Source organism: Rhododendron vialii, chromosome 9a, assembly GCF_030253575.1.
Source record: "Rhododendron vialii isolate Sample 1 chromosome 9a, ASM3025357v1".
NCBI classification, from domain to species: Eukaryota; Viridiplantae; Streptophyta; class Magnoliopsida; order Ericales; family Ericaceae; genus Rhododendron; species Rhododendron vialii.
This window is the reverse complement of record NC_080565.1, coordinates 33,153,861-33,179,317: the sequence shown is the minus strand read 5'-3', so window position 1 is coordinate 33,179,317 and position 25,457 is coordinate 33,153,861. Positions and strand designations below refer to the sequence as shown.

At 39.3% G+C, this 25,457-nt stretch overlaps 2 protein-coding genes and 1 pseudogene across 2 annotated transcripts; all 3 read right to left on the bottom strand.

The window, feature by feature from the left end:
- Positions 1-2,682: 2,682 nt before the first annotated feature.
- On the bottom strand, positions 2,683-6,410 carry LOC131301195 (phosphoenolpyruvate carboxylase kinase 1-like; annotated as a pseudogene).
- Positions 6,411-8,732: 2,322 nt separating this feature from the next.
- On the bottom strand, positions 8,733-15,559 carry LOC131301193 (L-type lectin-domain containing receptor kinase VIII.1-like). Its single transcript, XM_058327360.1, has 6 exons — positions 15,480-15,559; positions 14,773-14,993; positions 14,515-14,659; positions 14,195-14,316; positions 13,977-14,097; positions 8,733-9,379 (listed from the first exon to the last, which is right to left on the bottom strand). The coding sequence occupies exons 1-6, from the start codon at positions 15,514-15,516 to the stop codon at positions 8,910-8,912; spliced, it is 1,116 nt and encodes a 371-aa protein (XP_058183343.1). The 5' UTR covers positions 15,517-15,559; the 3' UTR covers positions 8,733-8,909.
- A 4,894-nt stretch (positions 15,560-20,453) lies between these two features.
- On the bottom strand, positions 20,454-22,651 carry LOC131299811 (phosphoenolpyruvate carboxylase kinase 1-like). The gene is made up of 3 exons (XM_058325385.1): positions 22,427-22,651; positions 20,991-21,581; positions 20,454-20,474 (listed from the first exon to the last, which is right to left on the bottom strand). The coding sequence occupies exons 1-3, from the start codon at positions 22,649-22,651 to the stop codon at positions 20,454-20,456; spliced, it is 837 nt and encodes a 278-aa protein (XP_058181368.1).
- Between the last annotated feature and the right edge of the window lie 2,806 nt (positions 22,652-25,457).

Here is a 25,457-nt window from a genome sequence, read left to right as displayed (position 1 = left end):
TCATGTAGGATTATTGAACTGTCTGGAAAGGACTTCCAAAGATTCTGAATCAGATTGTCAAAGGAGGAGGTCACACACATGAACATTTTCAACACTTCAACCTGACCTTGGACTAGAACTAGTCCAGAACAAACTTTTATTAGTCATGCTACTTCTTTCTTTTTGCTTTGATAAGCAATAAAGAACTACTAGGTCCACAAACATCTATACCTGAGACTTAGGTGATTAGCCTTTGAAAACACAGCGGTGCTATGCCCACAGCTCAATATTCACCTATCAACATCTCACCGTTCGTCTCGGCAATTGATGGTCTGGATTTAAAAAAAAACTTTTTCAGGAACTCTTCTCTAGAAGAGATACAGACCGTCCAAAACACTTTTGGACGGTGAGATTGAGAATGGTGGGGAGAGCGGTAAAAGTTGAGCGGTGAGCATAGACTATGAAACATATTTTAAAGTTTACAAGATTATGAAGATGAATTTTTTTTTTTTTTTTTTTTTTTGCTGCAAAATTTAACAAATTTAGAAACTAAGACCACTTGATCAGTGGAGAAAACAAAATTATAGCTAGCCACTTTCTTAGTAGATGCATCTCAATCCTCTAGATCAAAAGAATGAAATTGCATGCCTAATTTTGAAAATATATATGTTGTCCATCTGAGATACATTTTCAATGTAAAAATTCAACAAATGGTACAAATCAGGGCCACGTTCATTGTTTCTTCACTGTTCTACCATCTTCCAAATGGTGCGTACAAATACCTGTGCCCCTGTTTACAAAACAAGGAGGAAAATAAAGAGACACCTGCGGCCCAAAGTAACTGACAAAGTTAGGCAACAAGGGTGGCGGAACAACCAGTGGCAGCTCCGGGAATTTTCGGAAAGGTGTTCAAAATCTCTACCCCCTCTAGAAATTATATTATATAGGGTGTTCAAGAAGGTTAAAACTAAATTAAAAAAAAAAGAAGAAAGATTTTACATGTATTCTTAAAAAAAAAATTGGGGTGCTCAAGTGACCACTCTCGCCATAAGGTGGAGCCGCCACTAGGAACAACCATGCCAGCTAGCTTTGAAGGTGACCAAAAGTCTAAAAAAAGTTCACTAAAGGCAGAAAAAAAAATCAACCAAATGATACTTTATCATCTTATATGGATTTTTTTTTTAATTTCGGTTCACATTTTTTATACTTTTCCGATTCCTCTCGTCGGAACGAATGATTAATCCTAAAAATTAGAACAAAAAACTTTAAAAAAATATGTATCATTTATTTTTAGTTATGTGATCCACTAATCAGGTTTCTTCCTCGTAACGCCATTTACGTAAGACCTAACAAACACATGGGATGTAGCTGGAAGTTGTACAGCTTGACGGGTACTTATTGGAAGAAAAGTGAAGCAGATAACCTAATTTACCCACTATTTATTGTGCACATCTTGGCATATTTTTTTTTTATCCGATAGGCAAAAATTTTATTTAGAAATCTTGACAAAAAATACATCAAGATGGGAGAAGGAAAATCTAACCAAGGATTGGATAAAAGAAAAAATCGTTTGGAACAAGCCCAAACACATTCAAAACGGGCCAGGTCCCAAAGAATACAACACGAAATCAGCATATGGGCCTGACCCAAGCAACCACTGCCTAAACCTAGAGATGCACATCTACCGCCATTACAAAACACAGTGAGTGTCGCCGTCACCACCTGAAACCCACCACCAGGTCTGCCACAAACCCCACCTCCATCACTCAAACCGACGCAGCAAACACGACCCGAACCACCAGACACCATACAAGTAGCCGATGGCGAGGAAGTAGTGATCGGTACCAGCACAAACCCCACGAGATGTTGGACTCCATTGATGACCACCAAAACTTTGCCACTTCGGATTTTATAAACGACCAGGAGCACCCACCAACTGATGAGTTATTTGTGATAATGCCTGTAGCAAACAAAATGAGTCCCACTCCCTTGAAAACAACAACGTTCCGATCAACATCTCGAATTGCGCGCTACACTCTTACAACCTTGCACTGCAACATTCCTCCAAGTGTCCAGATTAGCCCCGCTTTATGGGCTGGACACTGCTGTGGGCATATTGGTCTAATCACTACTCCCAAGTAATTGGGATGTTGTAGTAAGGTCAAGGTGGGATGGCATGTTAGCCTAGGATGTGGGGAAAAGGACATCCTCCTAACCTTGGGCCAAAAGGAAGTGTGTAAGTGAGGCAATTGGTGACATCAGAGTTGGAGATTACTTGGAGTGGAAGGAGGCATTTACCCAGAGCATCTGCAAGTAATACGCCTCCATCCATCCCCATCTAAATTATTGAAGCCGTGTTTCTACGTCAAGATTAATCCCATGACCTGAACGCAAGGCAATATAACCTCTTCTTCATTTTTCATTTTTTTTGTTGTTGTAGTTCCACACTCGACTTACAACGCGTCGAGCAACTCAACTGTCTAAGAATATTCTTGCATAGATCCCTCGAGCATTTGATTCCTATAAGTTAGTACTTAATTCACGTTGGCAATGTCGTAACTCACATAGTGTGCGCTGCAGATACTACCGTAGATATGTACGACCTGACTTTACTGCTTTATTATGGAAGTCCAAAATGACCCTGTTACAAAAATCAAATGATGCATTCTCGTACAAAACCTTTTACCCTGATCAAGTCCTCAAGATTCCATAACCACAACTTAGATTCTTGCAAATTCTCATTGCTCAGAGAGACAACTCATTCACAGTTATGTTACATAGAAAAACACTACTACATCAAATTCCTCATACCAAAAAAAGAAAAGGATTTGACTCTCATTCTCTCGTATACGTAAGCACCTTTATTTACCATATATGGAGTACCTCGTATTTATCTTACATATATTGACTCTGGATTTGCGGATCAAAAAAAAAAAAAAAGAGACTCTGGATTTAGGGGTTTTTAAAAAACTCATTCTCTAAAGGGCGGAGAGATCACTGGACTCTCCCTCCTGTTTCTTTCTCTCTTAAATTTGCAAGAAAGAACACCATTCCTTGTAACCAACACATCCAGAGTGGTCTATGTACATCAAAGGCCAGTTCCTCTGAGGCTAATTTTCAGGTCATATCAGTCATCGAACTGGTCTCTCCTCCATTGATGATCCATGGGTGCCCTTCATTCACAAATGCGAAATGAGTTAATCATATGCAAACAAGAAAGTTTCAACACAGTAAATGATCCAGAATCGCTTTTTATTACTGTTTGGTAGCAGAGAGAGAGAGAGAGTGGAGGAAAAAGGAACAAATTAAGAATGTTGCCAAAATGTTGGTTTGGATCTTTAATCAAAAAATACTTTGATTAAAAGAACAAGAACAGAAGACAAACATACAAGAATCAATTTTGTTCTCTACTGTTTTCTTAAGTTTCTCTGCAACCCGAGTTGGCGTCCTCTACAAGTACTGTAATTTCCTAGACCCCGGGGACTTTGTAGTGGAGTGGTGCACTACAAAGGTGTTTTGCAGTTGTTCAAAAGTATTTTCAATTGTTAGATTTTTTGTTAATAGAATCTTCCTGGGTATAGCTTGTGGCCTCCTCAGCTTTGGTCACAGAAGCATAGGCCCTCTGTATAGCTTGTGGGATGGCATTGGATATGGGTATTGATAATGCTGTGTTTGAGTCAGATTGTCGATTGCTAGTTGATTGCATGAACTGTACGCTTGATCAGGAGCGGTGGGAAATAGCTACAATGGTGGCAGATATGAAACAATGGGCAAGGCAGAAGAATTGGGCGTTCAAAACAAAGCAGCACATTGGATAGCAGCTAGTTGTTTAGAAAAGAGATTTACTTGTTTTCCAGGTTGTGTTCCGCCTGGGTTAGCATCCCTTCTCTTGAAGGATAAACAATCTTAGTGTTCTGTAATCAATATTTGACTAATCAAAAAAAAAAAAGAAGACTCGTCCTAGGTAGAAACTATTCATCCTAGAAAGAATCTTTTTAAAATCTATACCATTAATTGGTGAGATGGACGCGTCTATACTACAAGGTCCTCGGTCCGTAATTTCCGTCACTTTTTTGGCAACCAAACAGAGCCACGGGATTTCTCTGTTTCTAAGAAAGTGTTCTTCAGTAACTTTCCCAAATAGTATCTCTCACAACCAAAAAATCATTCAATGCCCGTGGGCACCAAAGACCCAAAACAATGCCCCATTCAATGTGCGGTTGAAAAGACAAGGGGCATCACGTTGCGGTGCTCTAGGGGCATGGAATCATCTCTCTTCATCAAGAAATGCAGGAACTCACAACGCAAGAAATGCAGGAGATTTTTACCGGTCAAAATTTCCTGTAAAATAACAAATAGAGAGAATCCATTTCCTCTGTATGAATTCCATAACTTTGATTTGGTGACATTGGTTATCAACTTATCCTAGAGAGTAGAGAGGTTTTGAGTATTATTATTCAATTTATTCTCGTGCTTAGGGCCTCGTTCTGCTAAAATTTTTATTTTTTAAGTATTTATTTTTCGTTTTACAAGACAATTCATTCTCTCACATTATATTATCTTTAATTTAAAAAATAAGTAGCTGAACGGGGCTTAAATGATCCAAGGAATTAGTCCAATTAAAAACACAATTAAAAAGGATACGAAAAGAAAGTTCAATTCGGGAACTTCTTGAGGGACACGTACGCATGCATGAGAGCTAGAGAAATCGAACATACTGAGAACCTGCTCGGCAAACAACCTTCTGCAAACATCCTTGCAAATCATCTTCCTCAACAGATCCTTCGCTTCCCCGGACACCGCCCGAAAAACCCTCGTCGGAAACCTCATGTTCCCCCTCACCACCTTCTCAAACGTCTTCCCCGCCGTCTCCCCATAAAACGGCACGAACCCCGACAACATCACATACAAAACCACCCTAGCACTCCACACGTCCACCTTCTCGTCGTACTCCCTCCCCAACAACACCTCCGGCGCCACGTAGTACGGTGTCCCCACCACCCCACTCATCATCGTGCCGCCCCCATTGAACGACTCGGCCGAGCCGTAGTCGGCAAGTTTTAACTTGTTGCGAGGGTCGAAGAGGATGTTAACTTGTTGCGAGGGTCGAAGAGGATGTTGTCTGGCTTGATGTCTCTGTGGGCGACGCCTAAACGGTGGCAGTGGGTGATGGCGGAGATTAGGGGGTAGAAAATGGAGGCGGCGTCGGGTTCAAGGAACAGGGCGAAGGAGGTGAGGCGGCGGTAGAGGGAGGCGGAGGAGCAGAGGTCCGTGATTATATGGATGTACTTTTTGTCATCAAATACCTGAGACGTGAATTCTGTTGTTAGTTAAAAAGACCATAAGCCCACCGTCCACCAACAAGAGGCCTACTAGAAACTAGGACTAGTTTCTAACGCTCCATATGAACTCAACTCAAATGAGTTGACGACACCTGAGAGGTTTCGGAACTGAAATCTTATATGTGAGCAAACTCTGAAGCCCAGGTCTTAACCGCTAGGTCAACCCCTCGGGGTTAATTACACATGTTTTTTGTCAAGATATTGCTACAGTTTTGTTTGGTGAGATCATCAAGATATATTGCTTGATCGACTCAAATCTATTACATTTTCAATCGGGACTCAAATCTATTTTTGTGCTAAGCTAAAAAGGGTGGAGAAAGGGGCGACCAGGCATAGCAATCCTCCCTAGGAGTGATCATAGGGACTACAAACCTGCAGCGGAGCAACTACCACCCCACCATTCTGATAAAAAATAAAACTACCATCCCACCATAGGCTAGCGGGCCAGAGCAGGATAAATGAGAAATACGAAATTCGAGAGGGGCGTCGCTAGCACAACTCAAATTTGGTACCTCCTACCTCACCGAAACCCAAAGGGAGTGAGCATTGACCAACTAGGCTATCAGCCTGATGGTACACCACTTCTTGACCTTGACTAAAATTTTAAATATATATATATATATATATATATATATATATATATATATATATATATATATATATATTGTCAACTCATTTCAATTTTCTTTAATTTGGAAGAAGACTTTTTGTAATTTGTTAATAAGAAGTGACTAAAAGTGAAAATCTCATCATAAACGTGCAAATGCGCAGAATTTTTAGTACTTCAATTTTTGAACAGAATTTGGTGTGAGAATATATATGTATACCTGATAGAGTTGGAGGATTTTGGGATGGTTGGAGAGGAGTTGGAGGATTTTGGGCTCTTTTTCGACGCACTCCCGATTGACGGCATCGGAGAGGAGGCGCTTGTCGATGGATTTGCAGGCGAATGAGTCGCCGGAGACGGCGGAGAAGCACCGGTACACCACCCCGAATCGCCCCCGCCCGATCTCCTCGCACACTTGGTATTCTCTCTTCAACTTCTCGCACATGTCTACTGGGCTGAGTGTGTGAATCGTGTGATTAAGGAGGGCATTTGGGGTGGTTTTATACACACACAGAGAGAGAGAGAGAGAGAGAGAGAGAGAGAGAGAGAGAGAGAGTGAGTGGTATAGTGAGAGAATATTCTGTGGTAGAGTTAGGTAAATTTTAGTGTGAGAAAGCGAAAAGTAAATAACAATGTTACTCACGCACCAATTTACATAAACTCTCACATATATATGTGGGGCAAACACATAATAGTATGTGTGGAGCCCACATGTATGTGAGAGATTGTATTTGGTGTTGTGTAAATTTAGACAATTGTGTATTTTGACAATCAAAAATGCTACGCGCACAACTAACACAACGGTTGTGCCATTAATTTTAATCATTCAGATGTGTTTAGACGGTCCAGATTAAAAATAATCTATTGACGATTTATGACCGATTGGTTGTGTAAAGAGTTTTGCACAACAATGTTACATACACATTTATCCACTACAAAAGTGCTACACACATAACAGTTGTGTAAAACACAACACACAACCAATCTTTAGCCGTTCATTGCTGTGATAAATGGTCAGGATTCATTCAAACTCTTTTCCATAAAAGTTAAACTTTTTCTTGGAATGGTTTTTTTAAAATCTAGACCGTCCAAATACATCTGGATGGTCAGAATTACGCACACAATTACTTGCACAACCATTGTGTTGGTTGTGTGCGTAATTCTGACCATCCAGATGTATTTGGACGGTCTAGATTTTAAAAAAACCATTCCAACAAAAAGTTTAACTTTTATGGAAAAAAGTTTGAATGAATCCTGACCATTTATTACAGCAATGAATGGCTAAAGATTGATTGTGTTATGTTTTACACAACCGTTGTGTGTAGCACTTTTGGTATCCACTAAGCGTCTAATTACAACTCTTTCACGTATTTGTGGACTCCAGATGGTGTGTAAAAAGGAGATAAGCACAACCATTGGAGCTCTATTCCTTCACTCCAATGTCTTGACACAGCTCAGCTCGGCCTTTCGGTTTCCTTGGACTGGATCCGTGTGGTGGGCTTTGATAAACAGCTGGATCGAGTGTGCGACCCACATGCGTTCGGCACTACCTATAAGATTCAGCCCATTTGGCATGTCTACTCGGCCATTTGGTGTTCCGTTTCGGCCACACGCCCATTCGAGCGTGTTGGCCCAAGCATTACCCGTTCGGCCCACTACAATGGAGTAATCCCCAACAAATCTCATTCGTTCATAAGATCATAGGCAACGCAAATATAGGGTGTATTTATGCATCCATCAATCAAACAATCATCAATACATACTATATGCAAATGTGTTTTGACTTTAAAAGCATTCAAGGGAGAGAGAGATGTTGGAGGTTGAATATGGAAAAAAAGAAAATCATATATTCTAGGGAACTGATTTTCGCATTCCAAGATTTACTGCAGGCGCTCCACCTTTTTGTTTTTATACTATGATGTTGCTGGCAACATCAATGTATATTTTGTTTTTACATTGTGATGTTGCTGGCAGCATCACAGTGTAAAAACAAAAAGGTGGAGCGCCTGCAGTAAATCTTGGAGCGCGAATATCAATTCCCTATATTCTATGAAGTATCTTTTAATTTATAAAATGAGACTAATAGTAGCGTGCATCAAATACGGGATCGGAAAAAATATTAAGAACGAAATCGTAGAAGGCAAAAGCTTTGGAGTGCCCGAGTAATAATTTTTAGGGCCGGCTATTTGCAATCCATTATTTTCTACAGGCAATATATTTAAAATTTGACATACTTAGGACAAAAATGTCTAATGTGTAAAGACTAATTTATCCCTTAGTACCCTTCCTAAGTAAGTACTCCAATTAAAACAAATCCAAAATTACATGACCATCGGCGTCTGTCGGACTGGTCTTTGTGTGTGTGTTTGAATGTAAATCTGTTGTGTATTGCGTGCGCGCGTGCGTGCTAGTATAGTATATACTATGGATGTATTATTGTAGAAATCAAAACATATCATCAACCAATCAATCAAGAAAGTATGCAAATGTGTTTGTGTTTTAGATTTTTTATTTTCTCTTAGTTTTTAAAAATTTGGAGAGAGAGAGAGAGAGAGATTTTACTTTGTATGTAAATCCAGGCAGTTTCCCATTTGGTCCGGGAAATACTCGAAACCCATTTAGTTCGGTCATGGGACAGCTCTCCTGAACCATTTGGTCCAGGAAATACTCAGAAACTCATTTAGTTCGGTCATGGGACAGCTCCCCTCTCCCGTTTGGTTATCAGGGTGGATTTTGGTCCGGTAGAATCATTAGAAAGCATTCTACCACGATTGATGATAAAACCACATGTCTGCCGTGGGAGAGATCACAACACACAACATATATAGGCCATTAACATTAGGAAGTATCCATTTTCCAACAGTACCACATAAATACATAGTGCTATAAAATTTGCATTTTGATTGTGCTAAAATAAACATAGTGCTAATACTCGGTTGCAACATAAAAACTACTAGCAACATATCCACCAACCTCGACTCTCAAGTCGAACCTGGAACAACACCACCACTGCTAGCAATAGACATCTTAGGAAGTACGAAACAACTGAATTTCTTGACCACATCTAATTCTCGCAGACAGCGAACAACTTCTTTCATCGTTGGTCGTTGCTCTGGATACTCATCCACACAGCGCATCGCGAGTTTTGTGATTTCGACTCCATCACCAGCATCAAAGTGTTCATCATTCTCGAGGCTTTTATCCACAAGTGACTTTACGATCAACTGAGACTCCTTGTGTTTCTTGAACATTCCCCACAACTTGGACTGAGGTTTTTCTTTAACACGAAAATTCTTGGACTGAGGTTTTCCACACTCCGTCCAGGCCCAGATATGAACATAATTAAGCAATCCCAGCTCCTTTCTCTTCTTTAAATCAAATACTCTTTTTGCTATGAGCCCCAGAAGTATGACACCAAATGCAAAAACATCTGTTTTATTGGACCATGCACCTGTTTAGAGATTACCCAGAGAAACCATTAGTCCAATCTATGTCCTTATCATAAAGGAGAGAGAGAGAGAGAGAGAGAGAGAGAGAGAGAGAGAGAGAGAGAGAGAGAGAGAGAGAGAGAGAGAGAGAGAGAGGGAGGGAGGGAGGGGGGGGATCCCTAACATGACGGACAAAGATTCTTGTCAATGGGCAAGAGTGTAAATTCATTTACCAACTCACCTAGGTAATTGCTGACTAGGGAGAGGATCAGTGGACCCTGTATACTTTATACACACACATGAACCCAAACTCCGGATGGACACAACAAAATAGTTCAAAATCCCAAAGCCTACACTTAAACATATCATGATTTTGAATCCTCAAATGCCATTCCAGAGTGGTTGGACTCTTAAACATACTATTATAAATCTCTAATCTCCCAATACCTAGGCCACCTGCTCTAATGGGCTTACACCATGTCACAATCCACAAGACGATACACCACCCCAAAGAAAATACCATTGCAGCCTATGTTACATGGACTTGGATTCATCCATCAGGTGCCGAGTAATACGTGTTAAAGTGTAGCGATTGATCTACTTCATACATGATGAAGAGACATAAAGAATTAACATAATAAATCAACAAATCACATCATTTCAAATACTTTTTAACAATGAAAATACATCTGTAAACAAAGAATTATAAAATAAAATAAAAAAGCCTCTATACAAGAAGAGAAGGGCATGGTGGATGTGTGACATGAATAACAAGAGTTTGGACAAGTGGGAAATAAATAATTTCTCTTAAATAGAACATTAAAAGGCTCAACTTGAAAGTAATTATGAAATAACCAGTTGCAATCAACAACAGAAAAATACGTTTCCTGTACCGGCCAAGATCCAGTAAATGATCGAGACAAACCGGAGCATCCGGTAATGCCCGGAACATCAAATATTGCCCGTGCTGGATGTACCGGCCGGTACGGACCGAAACATCTGGTATTAACACTACTGGACGTACCATTCATAAATGTAAAAAGTCATCTTCAAAAAGTTCTCCTTCCAAACAGAAGCTACTTCCAGAGATGCTCAGTGATTTTCAATTTGATAGGTAAAATTTGCACAACCTTTGTTTGGGGAACATCACCTAAGGCATTAAGGTGTCCACTAGCAGAAAATGGCAGTGTTCTAAAACAAAGAATTAATCGCCGATTAATAGCTGGCGGGGCCAATCTGATTAGATCCGCCTAACGATTAATATCTGATTACTAATTAAAATGTACTGATTAATCGCCGATTAATTGCTCGAACATGGCCGACCGCCCGACTAGCGCCTAGCAACTTTTAGAACATTGAAAATGGACATTGGATATCTTTGCAAAAGGGATGCAAATGAACTTTAAAGAAAAAGAGAGGGGAAACTATAATAGAAAATAACGGGGAAAGAGGGGAGGGGGCGGGGCGGGGGGAAGTGGGGTAAAACTAGTCGCATTTATAAAGATGGGTATAATCAACCAAGGCAAATTTATAGGTTAATTCTTCTTCAATGTTTCTATTGACCAATACTTTTGAAGCATTGTTTTGAATGGTATACAAGACGTCATCTTCCAACAGTTGCATCATGTAAAAGCCGATAATGAACCCACAAACCACTTGGAACTTGTGTTATTCATTTAGATCCTTCAGCATGGTGAGGAACAAGAAACATTATGAAACTTAAAATTTGATGCCATTTATGTCAAATGAGCATGTGAATACCAAAAACAAGGATCATTAAGAACAAAATAAAACCTTCAGAATGAAGTTATTTCTCAATGGAACAAAGAAATCAATATATTGAATTCAAATTGTCAGACAATTCATGGCGATCTTGCATCAATAATATATATTGGGATACCATACGGCATACCCCTTAGACTAATATGCAACTAGAACAGTTAATGAATTAATGATACCTAACCAAAATGGATAAGACTTAACTGTTCACTACTCTACAAACCTTCAGTTAATGGCCTTTGCAAAGGCATGTCAACAACACTATAGAGAGACGTCGTATTTGACAGATTGAAGAAATGTGCCTAACAAGGACATAAGACAGAATACAACTCCATTCAATAGTCTTAGAATTTTAGATGGACTAGTATAAAAGTCAGGCACAGCTATGCTCGTAAACGTCATTTTGATGGCTTTTATAAAGAGAGAAAAGAATCAGTGATGGCTTTTATAAAGAGAGAAAAGAATCAGTGATGGCTTTTATAAAGAGAGAAAAGAATCAGTGACATGGCATCAAGAATTATTGCAAAAACTTTGCTAGTTTACTGTTGCTGGGAATCTAGAGGGGGCAACCCTTCTCTAGACAGCGAAGGCTCTAAGATCATAGGAGTCAGGTTCATAGGGAACAGGTTAATTATCAGACTAATGCATCCTCGGAGTCAATCGCTTCCTTAAGACCTATCAAGTAAAGAAAGAAGAATCCAGCCCTCTTCCTACTCACTTTGCAGCGGTTACTCGTTGAGCGGCAACAGCAAGTGCCCTTACTCAACATCTTTTAACGGGATGGATCCCTCTTACACATCAACTGAAGACCAATCCGAGACTGACGACAGACTAGATTTAGAGAGCAGAGGAAATCAGTATGCAAGGCAGGCTCAGGCAAGCTAGTTACAAAGACCCAGAGGACCAAGGAAAGTCTAGTTTTTTACTAATAAGAAAGATGGCTTCTTCTGCGAGGATGCCTTTAAGATTAATGGTATTTTGGACCTTTTCATACGTGGACTTCTCTTTGTATATGGATTGCATCCGCTTAACGCTCATCTCAATCTACACACCTTTTATAAACAGGAAAAAAAATTACATGGAGAAGTATATAAAGTGTGTTATGCATACCATGGGCTTGTACAATTGTTACGCAGTACACTCGATAGAAAACATGAATATTGGGACATAATCAACAGACATCAAAGACACATGTCACACTCTTACCACAAAGTGGCAACTTCCAACACAGGTATTTCACATTCCTTTAGAAGAACCCATCAAATGGGGCAGAAATTTCTTAAAGATGATGAATTGTTGTTCCAAGACCAAAATACTATCCTATTTCCGTGATGAAACTAAGGTACCAAAAGAAAATGAGGGAAGAAACCCCTTAAAGAGGATGAATTGTTATTCCAAGACCAAAATACTATCCTATTTCCATGATGAAACTAAGGTACCAATAGAGCATAAACTAAGGTACTATCCTATTTCCACGATGAAACTAAGGTACCTCTCAACCAATTTTCTTTAACAACTATATGGGAAAAGTTGAATTAGTGATATGCTTGAGCATAAATAAGGCATTCTAACTTTTTAAGAAAATCTAAGTCTCTCAAAATACAAATCATAACCATCATTATTGTATAGTTTTCTTAACCAGAAGTAGCATCGTGAACAAAGGCAGTAATGAATTTGTTAATCATTTCATCATCCCCCAACCGCTACCATTTGCCTAATGTTTGTAGCCTTGTAGGTCATTTACCATCAAAGTGGCTTCTACAATGAGGAAGCCCCCAGACATCATATAACATTCCATTTCAAATCAATTAAGTTACGAGAGAACCTACTCGGCAACAATTTAAGACGTTTACTTTCACAAGCAAAAATTGAACATAAGTCATTTGGAATTGAAACTTAATGAATGTACTGAAAGGTTTTCCTTGAGGCGGAAACATAAGAAGTGGAAGTATCCACATCTTTATAGCTCTTCCATGAAGAAGTCTAGCAGCATCTTATTACCGAATATTATGCATAGGTTGGTGACATAATAGCTTCTTCCAACTAAAAAGGCACGCAATATAAATGAAATCCTATCTTATGCAGGAAAGGGACACTGAAACTAATGGTTTATCATTAAGGAACGCTCGACAAATTGGTTAGTGGCCTTTGTAGAGGCTAACTGGTAGATAATAGAGAAACTTATATTCTGGAGTCTGATACACGTCAAAATAACTTCAAAAGATCTGATTTTCATGTTGATCTCTTGCCTAAGAACTGTTAGTTTGCCTCATCTGATATGCAAAAACTTTAAAACATAATACTCTGAAATGAAGATGCATCAATTGAAAATGCAAATTCAATTTTCATCCTCATCCTCATCGGCTAAACATACGAATAGAGAAACTAGTATAGAAGATAAAAAGAATAGGACCACAACTCAGAGTGTTAATTAGCATATTCCCTACAATCTTAGTGTCAATGCCAAACAATAGGGCAACATTGATATACTATATAACTAGAAGTGATAACCCATTAATTTCAAACAACGTAACTTGTGGGGAGTTCTTTCGTGTCAATAGTAAACTGTCAACTAGAATCTCACCTCTTAACACATCACTCCATCATGCGGAGAATCATGGAAAAACCCAATCTCTGGCAGCAAGGCTTTGAGATGAGGGTCCATATCTATTAAATAAAGTCTGGGATAATACTTTCCTTTAACCATATTCATATCCATAATCCACTCCACAATTCTGTTAACTTGTACAAAGACGGAATTAAGAAGTCAACAAAATAAAAGCTGCATTGATGTTTCTGAGTTTCAAGTAAAAAGTAGGCAAATAACATCAAGATGCGAACCTGTCAAACCGATAAGTGGATCAATGTAGCCATCACTCCCTAAATCATATTCACGGGAACGAATTTCACCAAAACCTCCACCAACAATCATAGGGAAGTCAAATAATCTTGGACTGAAAGCCTGCATGCAGATCACAATTAGGGCTGGTAGCCTGGTACAATCAACTTTCCCTATAAGCACTCCGTGAACATTCTTAGTATAAGTCACGAAGGCTCACCTGGTCAATCATTAAATGAGCTGCGCCGATACTGCGATGCAAGAGTTGTTGATCATGCAAACATTCAAGGAGACATGCAAATTCGAGGGCTACCTTGATTCGTGCAAGCCATGTAAAATCATCTAGAAATACAAAAGACGGGTTATCATACAACACACCACTGGAAGTGACTATATTTTCTAGATTCTAGCCAATGTCTCTGTGACTTGACAATTATTTATCATCAATTAATTTTCTTTCTTTTGGTTAAATCAACACAATCTGACTAAGAAAATAACATTTCATGAGTCATGAATGGATAGGAAATGTGATTAGGTCACCGTGAAGAATTAGTTTCTCTAATGTATCAAGCGGTTTCAGCTCATATACAACTCCCAGACGTTCAGTTTCACAGCAGAATCCAATTAACTTCACCAAATTTGGATGCCCTTTCAGGCCTGAATTTGTCAGCAACTTGATTTCATTCTGCATACAGAAATCCTATATTGTTAGATGATTAAAACCCAAGAAAATAATAGCTAACTCCATGAAAAGAATAGCCAACTCTATCAAATAAGTCTGTCCTTTCAGCTTCATACATTCAATCTAGATTTTTGAAGTTCTGGAGTAGTCGCAAATCTCCTACAGTTTACCCATATTTTGACCACGACCTCTAGTGTCTCCAAACCCTGCTGAATTTTTCCCCGGAACACTTTTCCATATAGAGTATCCCCAATAAAGTTTTCTTCACAGAATCCCCCAGTGAAAGAGGCCAGCGCTTCGTAGTTGTATTCAACCAAATCAGTAGCTGATTCCATACCTTCAAAGATTTTTCATTCATGTAGAGATAAGATAGAAGAATATCCAGGTGCAAATAAACACACGTACCAAACAGAAATCATATCATGAAAATGAGACATAATCAAGGCATCCGAGGGAGCAACTATAACTCTGGTTTCCCTTTAGTAACACAAAACTTTTTTCGCTTTAGACAAAATTAAGTGTACGGCATTTTCTTCCTTACAAATGAACATAATTATATAGCTTTATAATACAGAAAGTTTGATGTCTAAGATATACAAGCATCTATCTTCAATTTAACAATCACGCAATATTATTGAAGTCTTGACCAAACACAATTCGAAAAAGGCACAAGGACACAAGACGTGTACACCGCATGAAGTATGAAATACAAGCAAATGGGTTTATATTTGGACCGATGGAGTAATCCCTAACAATCCTCATTCGTATTCGTTCACAAGATCAGAGGCAATGCAAATATAAACATTTGTTAATTCTTACATACAAGCCAATGGGTGCAGAAACCTATCGAGGAAATCCATCCACTAACACAAATCATGTGCACTGAATGACTGAACAGAGCAACAAAGCAAACCCAAATCTCAAAAACCCAAATGAAAGCACAGACTCACGCACACAAAATCATCAAATACCGAACAGATGCAGAGGAAACCCTACCGCTTTTTGGTGGGAACGAACGAAACAGTCCGTTTTCTGGAGGCACGAGAAACTTTTCAATGCTAAGGGTTATTTATAACACATCGTGGGACCTACACATCATACAGAAAGCCGGTGTTACAAACATTACTCCCCGAGTGGTGGAACGAAATCGTAGCAGGCGGATAAATATTCGGTACTTCGCAATATCTGGTGGATAAATATGATCACACGAGATGCAATAATCGAGTCCGTTGGTTTTTTTCTTACTTTCATTTTTTTTTTTGGCGGGAATGGAAGTGTAAATGTGTGCATTTTTGACGGGATCAAATTTGTTGCTGTATGGGAGGGGGATCCGGAAACCCTGCACTGTGTGTAGGGCAAATCTCAGCCGTTTGTAAGTATTTTTAACAGTTCGGATTCAAATGAAACTTTTTCAGAAAAAAATTAAACTCTTCCATAGAAAAATTTTATTTGAATCTAGATCGTTGAAAACATTCACGGATAGCTGAGATTTGTCATACAGGACGCCCTGTATGATCTCCGGACAGTGGCTTTTGGGGTGTGAAATTAGTTGGTCTACGTAGCAAAAGTCTAGCCATGAATATGCATGTGGATGTAGTGACATATCATGGCCGCACACTAGAGGAAACTGGACACAAGTATTAAGAATACTGGACGGGATCCAAACCCGTCAATGTTAACCAAAACATTTCTTTTTTCTTTTTTTTTTCTTGCTTATAAAAAAAAGTTTGATTTTTCTTTCTTTATTTATTTTTATTTATTTTTTGCATTTTCGTGATTGAGGAAGCAAATATTGTGACATGGACAGTGAAGCAAGCGTCTCATGGGTCTCTTTCATTTTCCATTTTCCTTTTGTTTGTCTTTTTTGATTAGCCAAGGTTGTTTGTTCTTATCCATCCATGAGTTGTCGACATGGTAAGGTTGAACTTGCATTTGTAACATAACAGGGTTCGATTTTCCCCGGAGGCAAACCATGATTTAAGTGGGGGCCATGGCAGTGGATTGCTGTGCTAGTTTCTCCCGAGGTTTGAATTAAACAGTCGGGTTCAATAATAGCTCGGCTGTAGGATTGTTCCTCAATTAAAAAAAAAAAAGTTGTTTGTTCTAATTGTAGTATTCAACTTCTATTGTTTTTTCCTTTTTCCGAGAATGGATTCAACTTCTACTGTAGTACTCTAATAATATTCCGGAGAAACATTTCGACAAACCTGTATCGATCCAGAATCGTTAAAGGCACTAACGTATTCGAAACTTTAATTCCCAGGTTAGTTATTATCCTTGGAATGTTCAAGCAGACACCATATTGCATACCCAAATTTTGTCCAGAGTTTTGATTCTCCAACAAATAACAACGCACAAATTATTTAACTTTTATTAACATCCATATTTACGCTTCCTCTATCTTTAAAACACCAACAAAGCCACTTTTCTAAGTGTAAAAAACGATAATGTTAGGTACACACCCACTGACCATAGATCCGATCACACATTCACACCCCTCTCATATATGGCGGGGCCCATGTTTATTGCTACATAAAATAACTAACTTAAACCTTGCAAAAACGAGTCCAAATTTGTTCACCCACCCCACAAAAGAGGCTGAACACTACTTCCCAATCTGTTGACTCTTACCATCTTATGGGCCCCATACTTTAGGTCCCGTTTCATAAACCTTCTTAAAAAATAAACAATTTATTTCACATTTTCAAACTAAAAAATAATGTAAATAAAAAATAATTTTTTAATTTTTTTTGCACCGTATAAAAGATCTTGATGGGATCTATCAAACAAAATCCATATTGGTAGAAAATTATTTGCGTAAATACATTATTTTTGAGCTTGAAATTGTCTTCTTAAAAAATAAATACTTATTTAAGGTTGCGGAACGGAGCCTAAGGATAAAATAACTCAACCCTTGCAAAACCGGGGACGGATGCAAGATTTGAGTGTGAGTTGGGCGAATAATATAACAAAGTTTAGAACCTATGAAAGGCAACATCAATCAAGCTAATAAATTGCAAGAATATTATCAGTAAAGTTATCACATACATAGTTTCAATCAGCCTCTACGATTACAAAAATAATGATTGTAAATAATTACATGCACATAGCATCGTGCAACCATTTATATTCCAAAAGCAAACTGTAGAACCTAACATTCCGTCTCTATGCAACAGTAAGAATCTAAATTGCGCTCGACACTCTTTTATGGCTGAAAATGATCGCCTCCATTGTCACTGTGAAACTGGAAAAAATTAACACAAGCCGAATCAATCTATGAACAAGAAACGAATGATCCACTTTCTTGTTTTTGCCAATACTTGGCATAAACTCAAAAATTGCGGAAAAATTCTAGAACTTGCTTCGAAACATCAATCTCATAATTTTGCTACTAAAACTTCAAACGTTGTTTTTCTAACTCGGTGAAGTCTTTGGGATAGCATATATTTGCAAGCTTGCAATATCATCAATATCCACTGATTCTACTCTACTTCAATACGACTAAAATACTAGTAATTGAAATGTTAGGACGATTGATTATAATTTTCAAAAAGTCTTAGATGGGCAGGTAATAGATTTTTCGAAAAAACATTGGGCTAGTGAACCTACATAGTTATAAAAATTTATTAAAAAAATTCTACTATGATTAAGAAAATTTTGAAACTTGCGTGGGCAGTCGCCCGGGCTCATCCATCCTTGGCAAAAACATATTTAAAAATTCACTAACCGAAGCTTTATAAACACCAATCCACATGTAGTGAATACGTGAAAAAAAAAAAAATCAAAGTAACACTTTAAAAGTAAAATCGTAATCATACCTATAACCGAGAAGGGAGATGTCTCTCCAAACTGGTACTTGGAAAAAGATTAACATTAGGAAGTCTCACTGCCTAAAAGGCACTTCACAACACACAACATATATTGGCCAATAACATTAGGAAGTATCCATTTTCCAACAGTACCACATAAAATACATAGTGCTATAAAATTTGCATTTTGATTGTGCTAAAATAAACATAGTGCTACTACTCAGTTGCAACATAAAACTACTAGCAACATATCCACCAGCCTCAAGTCAAACCTGGACTACGCGTGCTGTAGGATACCATCACCACCACTGCTACCAACAGACATCTTAGGAACTACGACACGACTGGATTTCTTGACCACATTTAATTCTCGCAGACAGCGAACAACTTCTTTCATCATTGGTCGTTGCTCTGGATTATAGTCCACACAGCGCATCGCGAGTTTTGTGATTTCGACTCCATCACCAGCATCGAAGTATTCATCACTCTCGAGGCTTTTATCCACAAGTGACTTATTCGACTGAGACTCCTTTTGTTTCTTGAACATTCCCCACTTGGACCGAGGTATTCCTGTATCTGTACCAAAAAAAAACTCGGACCGAGGTTTTTCTGTACCAAAAAAATACTTGGACCGAGGTTTTTTGCTGGGTTCTCCATACTCCGTCCAAGCCCAGATATGAACGTAATTAAGTTCTCCCAGATCCTTTGCCTTCTTTAAATCAAATACATTTTTCGCTATGAGCCCCAGAAGTATAACACCGTATGAAAAAACATCTGATTTATCAGACCATGCACCTGTTTAGAGGTTACCCAGAGAAACCATTAGTCCAATTTATGTCCTTGTCATAAAGGTAATAAAAAAAGAAACAGAGAGAGAGAGAGAGAGAGAGAGAGAGAGAGAGAGAGATGGGATCCTGGACATGCTTGACAGTTGACAGACACATATTGAATTAGTGAGATCCTTATCAGTCACAATCGCTTCGCACATAATTTGCTACCTTCGCGTCTTAATGCTAGCCAACCTCACAGGCTAACAATGGCCGGGATTCGGCCTGGGAAGGCTCTCTAAAAGGTTTGTTACCTGGCTCCAAAACTTAACCCTTTTGCCATTTCAAACTCTCAGTTTTTGACAGGACAAACAAAATCATAGAAGCCCTTCTAGTCCCTTTCCATAATAAGTCTTTCCCATGCAAAATGCCTACCTCAGAAGAAGCCCAATTACCCCAAGACATTTCAAATCTAAACGCGCCACTTACCTCTAAAATCTATCCATCTCCAACGGGAATCACCACAACCAGTTGGGGAATAAGCCTTCATCATAAATCTCTAACCTACAAAGGTGTTTTGCAGTTGTTCAAAAGTATTTTCAATTGTTAGATTTTTTGTTAATAGAATCTTCCTGGGTATAGCTTGTGACCTCCTCAGCTTTGGTCACAGAAGCATGGGCCCTCTGTATAGCTTGTGGGATGGCATTGGATATGGGTATTGATAATGTTGTGTTTGAGTCGGATTGTCGAGTGCTAGTTGATTGCATGAACCGTAAGCTTGATCAGGAGCGGTGGGAAATAGCTGCAATGGTGGCAGATACGAAACTATGGCAAGGCAGAAGAATTGGGCGTTCAAAACAAAGCAGCACGTTGGATAGCAGCTAGTTGTTTAGAAACGAGATTTATTTGTTTTCTAGGTTGTATTCCGCCTGGGTTAGCATCCCTTCTCTTGAAGAATAATCAATCTTAGTGTTCTGTAATCGATATTTGACTAATAAAAATAAAAAAAAACTCTTCCTAGGTAGAAACTATTCGTCCCGGAAAGAATCTTTTTAAAATCTATACCATTAATTGGTGAGATGGACGCATCTATACTACAAGGTCCTCGGTCCGTAATTTACGTCACTTTTTTGGCAACCAAACAGAGCCACGGGATTTCTCTATTTCTAAGAAAGTGTTCTTCTGTAACATTCCCAAATAGTATCTTTCACAACCAAAAAATCATTCAATGCCCGTGGGCAACTACACCAAAGACCCAAAACAATGCCCCATTCAATGTGCAGTTAAAAAGACATGGGGCATCACGTGACAGTGCCCTAGGGGCATGGAATCATCTCTCTTCACCAAGAAATGCAAGAACTCACAACGCAAGAAATGCAGGAGATTTTTACCAGCCAAAATTTCGTGTAAAATAACAAACGGAGAGAATCCATTTCCTCTATATGAATTCCATAACTTTGATTTGGTGACATTGGTTATCAACTTATCATACTTATCCTAGAGAGTAGAGAGGTTTCGAGTATTATTATTCAATTTATTCTCGTGCTTAGGGCCTCGTTCTGCTAAAATTCTTATTTTTTGAGTACTTATTTTCTGTTTTATAAGACAATTCATTCTCTCACATTACATTATCTTTAATTCAAAAAATAAGTAGCGGAACGGGGCTTAAATGATCCAAGGAATTAGTCCAATTAAAAACACAATTAAAAAGGATACGAAAAGAAAGTTCAATTCGGGAACTTCTTGAGGGACACGTACGTATGCATGAGAGCTAGAGAAATCGAACTTACTGAGAACTTGCTCGGTGGACAACCTTCTGTAAACATCCTTGCAAATCGTCTTCCTCAACAGATTCTTCGCTTCCCCGGACACCGCCCGGAAAACCCTCGTCGGAAACCTCAAGTTCCCCCTCACCACCTTCTCAAACGTCTCCCCCGCCGTCTCCCCATAAAACGGCACGAACCCCGACAACATCACATACAAAACCACCCCAGCACTCCACACGTCCACCTTCTCGTCGTACTCCCTCCCCAACAACACCTCCGGCGCCTCGTAGTACGGTGTCCCCACCACCCCACTCATCATCGTGCCGCCCCCGTTGAACGACTCGGCCGAGCCGAAGTTGGCAAGTTTTAACTTGTTGCGAGGGTCGAAGAGGATGTTGTCTGGCTTGATGTCTCTGTGGGCGATGCCTAGACGGTGGCAGTGGGTGATGGCGGAGATTAGGGGGTAGAAAATGGAGGCGGCGTTGGGTTCAGGGAACAGGGCGAAGGAGGTGAGGCGGTGGTAGAGGGAGGCGGAGGAGCAAAGGTCCGTGATAATATGGATGTACTTTTTGTCATCAAATACCTGAGACGTGAATTCTGTTGTTAGTTAAAAAGACCATAAACCCACCGTCCACCAACAAAAGGCCTACCAGAAACTAGGACTAGTTTCTAACGCTCCATATGAACTCAACTCAAATGAGTTGACGACATCTGAGAGGTTTCGAAACTGAAATCTTATATGTGAGCAAACTCTAAAGCCCAAGTCTTAACCGTTAGGTCTAACCCCTCGGGGTTAATTACACATGCTTTTTGTCAAGATATTGCTACAGTTTTGTTTGGTGAGATCATCAAGATATATTGCTTGATCGACTCAAATCTATTACATTTTCAATCGGGACTCAAATCTATTTTTTTGCTAAGCTAAAAAGGGTGGAGAAGGGGGCGACCTGGCATAGCAACCCTCCATAGGAGTGATCATAGGACTCCAAACCTGCAGCGGATCTTCTCGGAAGGGACCAAAAAGCCATAGTGACTACCACCCCACCATTCTGATAAAAAATAAAACTACCATCCCATCATAGGCTAGCGGGCCAAAGCAGGATAAATGAGAAATACCAAATTCGAGAGGGGCGTCGCTAGCACAACTCAAATTTGGTACCTCCTACCTCACTGAAACCCAAAGGGAGTGAGCATTGACCAACTAGGCTATCAGCCTGATGGTACACCACTACTTGACCTTGACTAAAATTTTAAAAATATATATATTGTCAACTCATTTCAATTTTCTTTAATTTGGAAGAAGACTTTTTGTAATTTGTTAATAAGAAGTGACTAAAAGTGAAAATCTCATCATAAACGTGCAAATGCGCAGAATTTTTAGTACTTCAATTTTTGAACAGAATTTGGTGTGAGAATATATATGTATACCTGATAGAGTTGGAGGATGTTGGGATGGTTGGAGAGGAGTTGGAGGATTTTGGGCTCTTTTTCGACGCACTCCCGATTGACGGCGTCGGAGAGGAGGCGCTTGTCGATGGATTTGCAGGCGAATGAGTCGCCAGAGACGGCGGAGAAGCACCGGTACACCACCCCGAATCGCCCCCGCCCGATCTCCTCGCACACTTGGTATTCTCTCTTCAACTTCTCGCACATGTCTACTGGGCTGAGTGTGTGAATCGTGTGATTAAGGAGGGCAGTTGGGGTGGTTTTATACAGAGAGAGAGAGAGAGAGAGAGAGAGAGAGAGAGAGTGAGTGGTATAGTGAGAGAATATTCTGTGGTAGAGTTAGGTAAATTTTAGTGTGAGAAAGTGAAAAGTAAATAACAATGTTACTCACACATCAATTTACATAACCTCTCACATATATATGTGGGATACACATATAATAGTATGTGTGGAGCTCACATGTATATGAGAGATTGTATGTGGTGTTGTGTAAATTTAGACAATTGTGTATTTTGACAATCAAAAATGCTACGCGCACAACTAACATAACGGTTGTGCCATTAATTTTAATCATTCAGATGTGTTTAGACGGTCCAGATTAAAAATAATCTATTGACGATTTATGACCGGTTGGTTGTGTAAAGAGTTTTGCACAACAATGTTACATACACAGTTATCCACTACAAAAGTGCTACACACACAACAGTTGTGTAAAACACAACACACAACCAATCTTTAGCCGTTCATTGCTGTAATAAATGGTCAGGATTCATTCAAACTCTTTTCCATAAAAGTTAAACTTTTTCTTGGAAGGGTTTTTTTAAAATCTAGACCGTCCAAATACATCTGGATGGTCAGAATTACGCACACAATTACTTGCATAACCGTTGTGTTGGTTGTGTGCGTGCTAGTATAGTATGTTCTATGGATGTATTATTGTAGAAATCAAAACATATCATCAACCAATCAATAAATCAATCAAGAAAGTATGCAAATGTGTTTGTGTTTTAGATTTTTTATTTTCTCTTAGTTTTAAAAAATTTGGAGAGAGAGAGAGAGAGAGGGAGCGAGAGATTTTACTTTGTATGTATATCCCGGCAGTTTCCCATTTGGTCCGGGAAATACTCGAAACCCATTTAGTTCGGTCATGGGACAGCTCTCCTGAACCATTTGGTCCGGGAAATACTCGAAACTCATTTAGTTCGGTCATGGGACAGCCCTCCTCTCCCGTTTGGTTATCAGGGTGGATTTTGGTACGGTAGAATCATTAGAAAGCATTGTACCACGATTGATGATAAAATCACATGTCTTCCGTGGAGAGATCAAATAAGGAACCAAGCAGACACCAATTATATAACATAACACTAGCGTTGTACCCATTCGATGCACAAGATAAAAAAAATCATATTGATGGTTTTTGGTCCCCGTGCATCGAACGGATACAATGCTAGTTGGTAAAAAAGATAATTTCATATTTTTTGAAAAAGTCATAAAACATAAACAAAATAAAAAACAGTAAAAACTTTGATTTCCATTTACTCCAACCCACGTCCCACCCCACGTACATCCCTCTCCCCATTAAAACATGTAACTGCCAAGTATTATTTAGGTTTTAAAAATTTTAAATTTTGAAAATTTAGGATTTGAGGGTTGGAGAGCCCCACTACATTTGCATAGAATCTATCAATATACTATAGAAATGTATTTGAACTCCACAAGCCCCCAAAAGAATAGCGGGGTTGAGACGGTTCTGTCAAGAGCGGGGGGCGGCACCGTAATTAACAGCAAAGCAATTCTGTGGAAATTTGAGAGAGGAGTGAAGAGGGGGTATTCATAGGCCATGAGAGAGTGAGGGGTGGGGGAGTGAGAGAGACGGGTGGACTGGCGATTGAGGAAGGGAGAGAGAGATGGATGCCGGAGTGTGGGGGGCTAGGGCTGTTTTCAGCCGAATCTTGGAAGAGTAGTGGGTTTTGGTGTGAGACTGGGCGTGAGTTTTGAGAACGTGAGTTTTTGATATATATTGTTTGATCATGATCCTCATATGTCAAAGCCAAATGGAAACTTTTCCACCCCTCCCACGTCTCCCTCCCTCAAAATCCCACTCTCCCACCCCTCCTCACACTCCCTCAAATTTTAGGCTTTTGAGCATAATTAGATTTGCTTATAGTATAAATAGCGTTTTGTGTCTGTTCTATGTACGGGATAAAAAAATTCGATTAGTTTATTTTCAGTCCCGTGTATCGAATGAGCAAAAATGCTAATTGATAAAAAGATAGTTTAATATTTTATCCGGTCCCGTGTTCAATGTACGATAGTATACACTGAAAGACGTGTGATGAAAAATGAATTTGGAGTACCACATGATGGTACGTACAGTGGCATAGAATGATTTTTTCTCTCCTCCCCTCCCGCGTTTGCCCCCTCCTCTCTCTCACTCACTCACTCACTCATTTCCCCCCATTTCTCTCCCCCTCTTTTTATAAACAAAAAAAAGGTGAAAAATTAAGAAATTAGGAATGAGAGACCGAGAGTTTTGAAGGCTTGTGGGGCCGCTACGAATTACTCTTTGCCGCACCGAATTTCACTTGGACGCTTCTAATTGCACTTGGCCGCATCAAATTGCACGCCAAGTGCAATTCGATGCAGCCAAGAGTAATATGTTGCGGCCAAGTATAATTTGTATCGGCCAAGTGCAATTCGATGCAGCCAAATGCAATTCGATGCAGCCAACAGTAATTCGTAGCGGCCAGGTGTAATTAGTAGTGGCCAATTGCAATTCGATGCGGCCAAATACAATTCGATACAAACTTGTAAACTTGTGCGAATTGTGTTTGGAGAGTAGCATTGATACATGAAATAGTTGTGCTTAAACTATCAGTTAGGTCACTTGGCTCATCACTTATTTAAGGTCCAGAACGAATATTTCCAGAAGGACTTTATAAGTATGTCTTAATTGAATATTCAATCTAGGAACTCCACGATGCCCTTTGGACTTTCATTTCTTGATCAACCA

What these genes read in the sequence shown, in the direction of transcription:
- LOC131301193 (XM_058327360.1), bottom strand. Translation starts at nt 15,516, where the DNA reads ATGGATTTCCTCGATAGGTTTCTGCACCCATTGGCTT. An exon ending in GTTTCTGCACCCATTGGCTT is followed by an intron (nt 14,994 to 15,479) that starts GTATGTAAGAAT and finishes AAATCTTTGAAG; the next exon opens with GTATGGAATCAGCTACTGAT. An exon ending in CTCATTTAATGATTGACCAG is followed by an intron (nt 14,098 to 14,194) that starts GTGAGCCTTCGT and finishes ATCTGCATGCAG; the next exon opens with GCTTTCAGTCCAAGATTATT.
- LOC131299811 (XM_058325385.1), bottom strand. Translation starts at nt 22,651, where the DNA reads ATGTGCGAGAAGTTGAAGAGAGAATACCAAGTGTGCGAGGAGATCGGG. An exon ending in ACATCCTCCAACTCTATCAG is followed by an intron (nt 21,582 to 22,426) that starts GTATACATATAT and finishes TTCACGTCTCAG; the next exon opens with GTATTTGATGACAAAAAGTA. An exon ending in TCTCTAGCTCTCATGCATAC is followed by an intron (nt 20,475 to 20,990) that starts GTACGTGTCCCT and finishes TCTTTGGTGTAG; the next exon opens with TTGCCCACGGGCATTGAATG.